At 43.6% G+C, this 10,324-nt stretch overlaps 1 protein-coding gene across 1 annotated transcript; it reads left to right on the top strand.

The window, feature by feature from the left end:
* The first annotated feature begins 2,083 nt into the window (after positions 1-2,083).
* Positions 2,084-7,319, top strand: LOC101755340 (cleavage and polyadenylation specificity factor subunit 3-II). The gene is made up of 13 exons (XM_004956698.3): positions 2,084-2,350; positions 2,454-2,640; positions 2,757-2,829; positions 3,256-3,373; positions 3,487-3,560; positions 3,684-3,820; positions 4,360-4,423; positions 4,855-4,920; positions 5,099-5,168; positions 5,263-5,367; positions 5,999-6,140; positions 6,252-6,348; positions 6,574-7,319. Exons 1-13 carry the CDS (start codon positions 2,326-2,328, stop codon positions 7,099-7,101), a joined length of 1,686 nt encoding a protein of 561 aa, XP_004956755.1. The 5' UTR covers positions 2,084-2,325; the 3' UTR covers positions 7,102-7,319.
* The last annotated feature ends 3,005 nt before the right edge of the window (positions 7,320-10,324 follow it).

The following is a 10,324-nucleotide window of genomic DNA, read 5'->3' on the forward strand; positions in this document are numbered from 1 at the left end:
GGTGGGAAGGAAAATGAATGAAATTGTACATGCTGAGATTCTGGCCGTGCTTCCTTTTCTTTTCTGCAAATTATTAGACCGTTGTACAGAGCTATAGATTCTGTAAGACAAATGCGTATATTACCCTGACAATTCAATGGTTAGATTAAAAGTTTAAATGTGACCTCTTGTTGCTTGACCCACCTTGTTCATGCATGAGGTATATTGGTATAATAATGATGGATGAGATATAATGATGGCGCGAGGGGTTGGAGGAAAATGGGTACTAGTTCTTCGTTTCTTCGTTTTAAACAGCCGTAGGTTTGCAAGGCCAACTCACTGCAGGAAAAACAAATCAGAAGTGCCGAGCAAAAACGCAGGACACAAGGAGTGGTCACAGGGTGGACATTGGTTGGGATGAGGTAATACCCGTCCAGCAACATAAAAGTAACAACACTTGCCCGGAGCTCAGTACCTCCCAAACAATGAGTCAATGACAACCCAAATATGATTCGCAAACAACCTGAAGCCCGCACGCTAGAATTTTAGTGAGGTGACTTAATCACTGGTTTACTAATCATGTCTTCGATCTTGAGGCTCTCAGGTGGTGACAACCCAAACAGCACAAATACGATTGACTATTTGGGTGGTTGCCTGGTTGGTCAGAGTGATTCAATGCATGGAGTAGGAAAACATTTGCAAAAGCTCACTACATACACTTGCAACAAAGAAACTGTAATGCAAATATACCTCTCAACCTGTAATAGTAACATGGGGATGACGCTACAAACAAATGCATTTCATCCAAAGATAAACATGCACATTACTCCCTCTGATCACAATCAGCAAACAAAACAAAATCAACAAAATCATGCTATTCTACTCAGTACACTGATCTCTTGCCACACAGCAGACGCGGTAATGTCACATCATATGATATATCCCGCTGCACATTGTACTGCTACTGCTGTCTGGTGTACTGCTACCCACCGCCCCAGCCCGTGTTGTTGCCTCAGAGCTTGAAATCTCAGGTGTTTCTGTCCAGTTGGCAGGATCAGCAGCAACAGCATAAAGGCTGGACCTCAGATCAAGCGTCAGGTTAACCTGCTTCAACAAAAGCTCCCTGACACAACCCGGCAAGTGTTTTAGCAACGGGACGAAATCGTCGTTTGTGTGGTCGATGTCGTCAGGATCTGAGCTGCCGTCAATGTCGTCGCTAGCGGCAGACGCCGGCAAACTTGCGCCCTTGGTCCTCGGCCTCTTCTTCGGTCTCTCCCCTGCTTCGCCCATCTCCTCCATCTCTTCCTCTCCATCGTCGGTTTTAGACGGGGTCATGATTATGGCCCTATTTGGCTACACTCCACTCCAAATTGAAATTTAAGCTCCACTCCACCAACTCCACCACATTGTAGCTCCACTCTACCAACTCCAAAAAAATACCAGAGCTGTCCACATGTTTGGCACAATGCACAGATCCAGCTCCGGAAACAGAATGTCTTGTTGTGTAAAGTCCATTATACCCATGTGAATGGATCCCACCTATCAGTCTCATTTAGTTCTCCCCTTCTTCTCCTTTGCTGGCAGGGGCGGCGCGGCGGGCAGGGGCGATGCGGCGAGCAGGGGCGGTGCGGCAGGCAGGGGTGGGCGGCGCGGTGGGCATGACCGACCGCGGTGGAAGGCAGGGGCGGCGTAGTGGGCAGGGTGGGAGGGGGCGACGGGAGGATTCTTTTTGTTTCGCGAACCGGTAAGTTGTGTAATGAGTGGCAATGGTGGATAAATACCCACCAACTCCACGAGGAGGTCTGCAAAGGGGTTTTTGGAGCACCTCTTGAGGTACTCTAAAAAAACATGAATCTACCCTCCCGCTCCACCTTTTTCCTAGAGTCGAAGTTGCTGGAGCTAGACACGTTTGGCTGTGAAATTTTTAGAGTTGGTGGAGTGGAACAATTTTTCGTGGAGTGGAGTGCTCCCTAACACCCTGTGTCATGTAGCGGCGTGATTTAGAGTGTCCGACTTCGGATTGGATCAGCCGAGACTTACCGGGCCTCTTGGGTTGGGCCGCCAACAGCCTTGTTGCCTGTCAGCCCGATTGAATGAGCGGCGGCAACCCGCCCGGGCGGCGCCGCACATTACAGCCCGTCTCTTGGTCTCGCGCGCGTCCGCCCTCCGCCGCCAACCCCCCGCCGTCGGCCATCGGTCCGCCGCCGCGGCAACCGGCGGTGCCCGCCGCACTGAGGCCGACCCGCATCCCTGGCGCCGCGCCTCACATATCAGAGCACACGCATCGATTCGATTCCCATCTAAGCCTTCGGTCCCCGCGCGGTGCCACGGCGGCGGCGGCGAGCCATGGCAATCGAGTGCCTCGTGCTAGGTACGCGGCAGCGCCCCCTCTCTTTCTCCCTCCCTCGCTCCTCCAAAGCCCCGGCTCGATTACAACCACTCTAACGCTGCGCCGTGCTGGGTTGCGAGTGCAGGGGCGGGGCAGGAGGTGGGGAAGAGCTGCGTGGTGGCGACCATCGCCGGGAAGCGGGTCATGTTCGACTGCGGCATGCACATGGGCTACCACGACCGCCGCCACTACCCGGACTTCGCGCGCGCTCTTGCCGCCTGGGGCGCGCTGGACTTCACCAGCGCCCTCTCCTGTGTCGTCATCACGCACTTGTGAGTATTATGTAGATAATAAATGTTTTACCCTGTCCTCTTTTTTTTTTCGCTGGCGATTTTCTTCAACTTTCTGGTTCGATTGGTTACCGACTGAAGAAGCTCGCGCCCTGCAGCCACTTGGATCATATTGGGGCGCTGCCCTACTTCACTGAGGTCTGCGGATACCACGGCCCCATCTACATGACGGTGAGCTCCGACGAATATTCAGATTGTTGTTTGGGTGTGTCAGTTATTTTCTGTAAGTAAATTGACTTTAAGTTGGATCGATTTGTTGAACTTTGGATTATACTGCTTCTGAGCTAGGCAGTACTGCTAATTGCCACTCGTGATACTATCATACTGTGGTAAGGTCCAATGTACAAAATGTACTGCTTGCTTGAATCTCAGAAAATTGCTATCTGTGTTCCAGCTGTGTCAATTGGGAGTTGGGTAAAATCAGCGATTTTTCCATCCTTGATTTGAGCAGGCACAGATAATGATCTTGCATTATTAGCTCATATGCTTGGGTCTTTGTCTTCCTTGGTTTCCCCTGTTCTTATATGAGAAGCATCTATATTTCTTGATGATTGATATTCACCCACCCCATAACTTCTTTCATGTTTTCTCAAGCAGTATCCTACAAAGGCTTTAGCTCCATTTATGCTGGAGGATTATCGGAAAGTAACGATGGATCAGAGAGGGGAGGCAGAGCAATATAGCTATGAAGATATTCTTAGGTGTATGAAGAAAGGTAACCTTAGTCAACTTTGCAATTTTTATTGCCTTCCTATTTACAAACTGATGCTGATGCAGAAGTAGGCATATATCATAATTCTCTTTTGCCTGACATACTTGACCTTTCAGTCATACCCTTGGACTTGAAGCAGACTGTTCAAGTAGATAAAGACCTTGTGATTCGTGCATATTATGCTGGACATGTATGTTCCTTGGTACTTTTTTACCATTCCATATTATGTTCGTGTTCTGTAAATTCTTTTAAATGAAGTATTGATTTAGTTCTCTGCTTTCTAATCTAGTAAAACCATCATTCCAAACTCAAGGTTCTAGGGGCTGCCATGATTTATGCAAAAGCAGGAGATGCTGCTATGGTCTACACCGGAGATTACAATATGACACCAGATAGACATCTTGGGGCTGCACAAATCGATCGTCTCAAATTGGATCTCTTGATAACAGAGTATTGTCCAACCTCCAACTATAAACATGTTTTTTTCTATTTGGTGGTTCCCTTTACTTGGATTTTTAACCACATGTTGTTATGAATTATGCTGCATTACATCCATAGGCTCTTTCTTATGTGTTCCCACCATAGGGGCAAGGGGGCATCTTGTTTGACTTTTCATTGTGTGATTGCATTTTTTTTTTTGAGGAATGTGATTGCATGTGTTGATATCAGGTCTTGGGAACATGCTGCAGACTGGTAACCTCTATGGACTTATTGCTTGGGTCCTGTTGTTAGCCAGTGTGTTCACCTGACATCATTTAGGATATTGCTGTGAATCATCTATATAGTCGGCTATTACTCATTACTTATTATTTGTTGAATGTAGTTTTTGATACTACAACAGAGTACATTGAATCTGCATTCGTTTTAGGATTGTGCTGGCATCTTAATGTTGTACTGTTATATAATCAAGCTAAGAGCACAATTGGCGTGCTGAGTATTTTTTTTTTGTATACATCATGAAGTAGTAAATAGCATTGTTCTTTGTGCAGGTCCACATATGCTAAAACTATACGTGATTCGAAGCATGCCCGAGAGAGGGAGTTCCTAAAAGCGGTATGAACATGTGAACTTCTATGCTGCCAATGTAGAGATTTGGTAATTTTTAGTTGCATGTGTAGCAACAATTGCTTTTGCAATGGTCGACTGTTAAGTTTTGATTGTACATGCTTAGGTTCTTCTGGCACAATACAATATAGGAAGTGTGTCGACTTTTTTTTTAATCCTACAACCAAGGTTTTTGAGTTGTTGTGGCCTCCTGTGGTGTTGGGGACACGCCTGGATGCTGAGATGGCATCTAGGTGACAAGTCATTAGGACCTTGTGGTGTTAGGGGCATGCCTGGATGCCTAGGCAATGGTGCAATGCCTTAAAAACCATAACTACGATCTTTGGCAAAAAAAAAAAATTCTTACTGTATTAATCCAAATCCTATGCATTGTACATTTGTTGAGTTTCAAGGCTTAACTGAATATATGTTTTCTCTAGGTACATAAATGTGTTTCTGGAGGGGGTAAAGTTCTGATTCCGACATTTGCTCTGGGAAGAGCTCAGGTGCCCTAGTTCTCTCTTAACACAACTTTATGAGACAAAATCATGACTGACTATTACCCCCATTTTGCTTAAATGAGCAAGTTCCTCTGAGAAGTACTGTACCTATGGGCACACTATTCACAGTCTTCATAAATTAAATGTCTATTTAGGAGTGACACTGTCCTGTTGTGTATTTCAGGAGCTATGTATGTTACTGGATGACTATTGGGAGAGGATGAACTTGAAGATTCCTATTTACTTCTCAGCTGGTATATGTGGTTTCTTGAAAATTGAAGCCTTAATCTTCTTTTTTTTTTGTATTTTCTTCTTTTTGTGAAGTTATGTTTGTTGATATTTCTATAGGTTTAACCATTCAAGCTAACATGTACTACAAGATGCTTATCGGATGGACCAGCCAAAAGATCAAGGATAGTCATGCAGTGCATAATTCATTTGACTTCAAGCATGGTATGGTTGGGTTCTTCAAAAGCTAATCCATCCAATCCTATGCAGAATAAAGATAAAGTGCATATGATTGTGTTAAAGATCTAAATATTCAGTAGACCATTAAATAAACTTGCAGTTTATCTTTTGCATTTTGTTACAATTTGTAACTGTGCAACAACAATTGAATATTGTGTGCTTCTACTCATTTTAATGTTTCTTTAATGAAATATATTTTTAGTCAATCATGATACTGAGAATAATTTTTGCTATTTCAATTTAAAATAGGAAATGTTCTATCCTTTTTTGTTGTTCTCTTATGCATCCTCCAACAATGCTACTTCAGCTAGCTCGTATGAATCCACCTCATCACTTTGCTTACATGGAAGAGAGAGAAGGTGAGGAGAGAGAATGTACTATCTCTTCTTCAAGAGGTAGCTCATAGAGAAAGTGGCCTCCACACTTTATTGATGAGAGAGGTGTTGTAGGACCCAAAATAATTTGAGCAATGTGCTAGGAGATAAACCATTGGAGATATAATCTTTTTGCTATCTCTTATGTGAGATGGAGAAGCTTTGAGCTAGTGTATTAGCTCAACCATTGGAGGCGGCCTTATACCAGAATAACACAGAAGCTTTTTTGTTTAACATTTCAGTTTGCCACTTTGAGCGTTCATTCATCAACAACCCTGGTCCCTGTGTACTTTTTGCAACACCTGGGATGATTAGTGGTGGATTTTCCCTTGAGGCATTTAAGAAATGGGCGCCATCAGAGAAGAATCTGATTACACTTCCAGGGTATACTCCATACCTTTCTTGTTTCCAACATTTTTTCTAGTATGGTAAATCACTCTTATTCATACTGGCAACCTTTACCCTATATGCCACCTTTCTATTTCCCACATGCAGTTATTGTGTTGCTGGAACCGTTGGTCATAAGTTGATGTCTGGGAAAACTACGAAGATTGTTTTAGACAAGGACACCCATATTGATGTCAGATGTCAGGTTGCTTTTCACCTCATTTTATATGTTATGAAAAATTGTACAATTTTAAATTAATAATGTTAGGTGTCAAGGAAATTGTTAAGCAGAAGGAAATCTTTTAATGGCTAGTGTTTGGCTTACTCTTCTGAATATACTCAAACTTGATAATTAATCCCTGCTGTTCTTTTCACTTCTGATATGCTATGCCCTCACTGAGTTGTTTTTCTTCTTTAATTTGTGCACCAGATACATCAGCTAGCATTCAGTCCTCACACAGACTCCAAAGGGATCATGGATCTGACTGAATTTCTTTCACCCAAACATGTAATTCTTGTCCATGGTGAAAAGCCTCAGATGGCTTTCTTGAAGGAGAGGATCGAATCTGAATTGGGGATGCCGTGCTTTTATCCAGCTAACAATGAGTCTGTCTCCATACCAACAACCCATACTCTCAAAATGAGCACCACCGAGAGGTTCATTACAAGCTGCGCTGCTGAGCAAGGTAAACAGAGCCTGCGGAAGCGGAATCTGATTCATGGTACTGGTGCGTCAGAAGTGAATGGCAGTGATGAGGCTGCTGCGGAGGGTGTTCTGGTGATGGAGAAACACAAGGCTCCAAAGATTTTGTGTGAGGATGAGCTTCTCCAGGTGCTGGGCATGGAGCGTCATCTTGTCCAGTTTGAAGCAATGGGCTCCTCTAGAATTGAAGCGGCTGTTGAATGGGAGCTGAAGCGGGCCGAGGCAGCCGATTTAGGTAGTGAGGAAAATGAGTGAAACTGTACATGCTGTAATTTTCCATTATTTTCACCTTTTCTTTCTTGGAAATACTCGGAATGTTATACACATGGTCATTGGGAGAGAAGCACACCACCGAATTGTAACTTGAGTGGCAACAAATTTTGGTACCTCCCTTGGGTGTGTTGTATATTATCCTCAGAATTCATTGGTTAAATCTGTGCTCCTGCTGCTTGAGCAACCTTCCTGATGCATAATGCATTCGCCCAAAAAAAGAAAAAACCTTCCTGATGCATGAGCTAGTGCAGGACAGGATGGGATGATACATGATGAACCGGTTATTTCTGTCAAGAGCGCCGTACAGGGTATCTGTAACGAGTCGTAAAATGATTTCAAGCAACGTCAAGGTCAAGAGCAAGGCACTTTTTAAACTGCAGCAGATTGCTTCCGTGCAAGATCGTTGGTCATGCGCGTGGCCGATCAGTGCAAGTTTCGACTGATGTTGCCGTCCTGTGTTCCTGAATGCTGAACAAGTCCAACTTCAGTCATACACTCCGTAGCTCAGAATTCCAAACCACCTTTTTCTCTAGGATTTATGCATGGAACAATCAAGTAGTCGTCAGTCCACTCTCGGAATGTTGAAACTGGACCGTGATCTGTGTACTGCATAAAGACTTTGCATCTGACGTGAATATGTAACCGGCCGGGATTATGCATGCTTGCATAAACCAGCTGGTTGCGTCAGTCTAATCCGTCAAAAACGTTTTCTTCATCCTCACGCGGCAATGCCGCTGAAGTTAACATCGTCAGCTACTCAGCTGGCTGGCTCAGCAATCGATCGTCTCCATCTGAACGATGGGTTAGCTCGCTGCATGCCTATAAGTAGACTTCATGGCTTCGAGCTTTAGACGCACAACAACCTGTTATACTCTCAGCTGCTCGAGCCTTGAGCTAATCAGCATTCAGAAAGGCTGCTCGAGATCTAGCTTATTAGCTTGCTGCACGATCAAGATGAAGGGAGGAGTGAGAGGAAGAGGTGCGGCTGGAGCTGCGGCGGCGCTGCTTGCGCTGCTGCTCGTCGCAGCGTCGTCGGTGCATGCCGATGCCGCGGCAGCACCGGCACGGCGCCTGCTAGGAGCTGATGGCGCCACCATGCAGCCGTTGGCGGCGGCGGCGCCGCCACCACCGCAGGTTTCCGTCAGCAAAGCCGCAGGGTCTTGCGGCACGAACGACCCAAACATTTCTTGCCCTCCGCCACCGCCCGCGCCATAGCAAGCTATAGCTAGCTAGCTATACCTACACGTGCATACACTCTTGCTGCATATAAGCATGGATTTTTTCGTCCAAAGGATTTGTTTAGCTTGGATAAGTTTATTGTTTGTAGGCTGGCAGGAAGTGACCTCGAATACTTTATTTATTTGTAAGAAGTGGATAATAATTTGTTCATTTGGATTATATTGTTACACCAGTTGTCTTGTAATATACAAAGAGCAATCAGCTATCGATTTGGTTTAACTACTGGGCAGTGGGCATATGATATCTTCTGTGTGGATCGGTTGAGTGGATTGATATGCTGCTCTGCTTTGCTATACTGTTTTACAAACAAGCTAATCTTTTACGAAACACAATATGAAGTACACATTTTTATACTCTCTTAAACGAAATTTGTATTAAACCTTGTAGAGATGGAACTGCGTGAAACCACGCCTAATATATATAAATCGTCTGAGTTCAAAGACCGGTTATACGTTGTGTTCATCACTCACACGGGGGACAATATGGGCTCAACTGCATCTCTACCTAGGCCCATTATGTCTAAAGAAAAAAAACAAGAAATAGACATTGTGGTCAAACCGAATGTCAACTCAGCGGATCGGTTGACTTGACCCTAACTGATGGACAGGTCAAGGGTGTTTGGATTGTTAGTCTAGACTAAAATTCATGTCACATCGAATATTCATATTCGGAGGCTAATTAGAAGGACTAAATATAAGCTAATTATAATAATTATAAAATTAATTACACAGATGAAGGCTAATTCCTGAGATAAATCTATTAAGCCTAATTAATTCATCATTAGCACATGTTTACTGTAGCACCATATTGTCAAATCATGGATTAATTAGGCTTAATAGATTCGTCTTGCAAATTAGCTTCCATCTATACAATTGGTTTTGTAATTAGTCTATGTTTAATACTTCTAATTAATATCTAAATATTTGATGTGATAGAAATTTTAGGAGATCCTATAAAACAAACGGGCCTAAAGAAAGCTCAAAGTCAATCCACGGGTTTCTTTTGGGCCTTGTTTAGTTGCCCAAAGTTTGGAGGTGCAAAATCACTGTGCTAGCACTGTAGCACACTGTAGCGTTTCGTTTGTATTTGTGAATTATTGTCCAAATATTGACTAATTAGGCTCAAAAGATTCGTCTCGCAAAGTACAACAAAACGATGTAATTAGTTTTTGATTTCATCTACATTTAGTACTCCATGCATGTACCACAAGTTTGATGTGATGGGGAATCTTCTTTTTGCAGCAACTAAACATGGCCTTGGTATGGAATGTCTTAGCCGCGAAGCTTCACTGGCAGACTGCCTGCAGCCTGCAGGGACCACTGTCGTTTGAATGTTCTACACATTTACTTCGTACTAGATTTGTACAGAACTCAAGTAGTCAGCAATAAGTGCTGCTGCAAACTAGACCGCTAGCTGTAAGCTGAAAGTTCTTCGGTTCTAATTTATATGGGAATTCTAAACCTGAAAGTTCTTCAATTCTAATCTATATGGGAATTCTGAACTTCTAAATGCTGAACAAGTCTAAGAGTGTGTTTGGTTAGGCTGTGGTTTTTGGAAAAGCTGTTGTGAGCTGTGAGCTGTGGAAAAGCAGCTGTGGGAAAAGCAGAAAACCGTTTGGTTAGAGCAGTTGTGAAACTGTAGGCTGTGCAAGAAATACCTGTAATGCCCCTAAAGGTCTATGGGTGTGTTTATATGCAAATTGCTCGTAACAAAATAATGTGTTCACTAATTCACATGTAAATGATTATTTTAGAAAGAAAAAAAAAATTTTACGTGTTCATCCATCAAAATGATTGGTTCACAAAAATAGAGCAATATCCATCAAAATTAAGTTTATACAATGATGCCATCCCTCAACATTACTGTCTCCTCTTGCACTAATCAAAGCATCAGGTCTAGTACGAATGGTATCTTCAGTTTGGGTGCCTGGATAACTCGGATCTTCAGGCCACACACGTTAGACCAT

The sequence above is a fragment of the Setaria italica genome, chromosome II (genome assembly GCF_000263155.2).
Source record: "Setaria italica strain Yugu1 chromosome II, Setaria_italica_v2.0, whole genome shotgun sequence".
Taxonomy (NCBI): domain Eukaryota; kingdom Viridiplantae; phylum Streptophyta; class Magnoliopsida; order Poales; family Poaceae; genus Setaria; species Setaria italica.

Bases quoted from the DNA above. Each gene is read 5' to 3' on its own strand.
- LOC101755340 (XM_004956698.3), top strand. From the start codon at position 2,326: ATGGCAATCGAGTGCCTCGTGCTAG. The intron at 3,821-4,359 runs GTATTGTCCAAC...TTCTTTGTGCAG, and splicing joins TTGGATCTCTTGATAACAGA to GTCCACATATGCTAAAACTA. The intron at 4,921-5,098 runs GTGCCCTAGTTC...TGTGTATTTCAG, and splicing joins TTGCTCTGGGAAGAGCTCAG to GAGCTATGTATGTTACTGGA.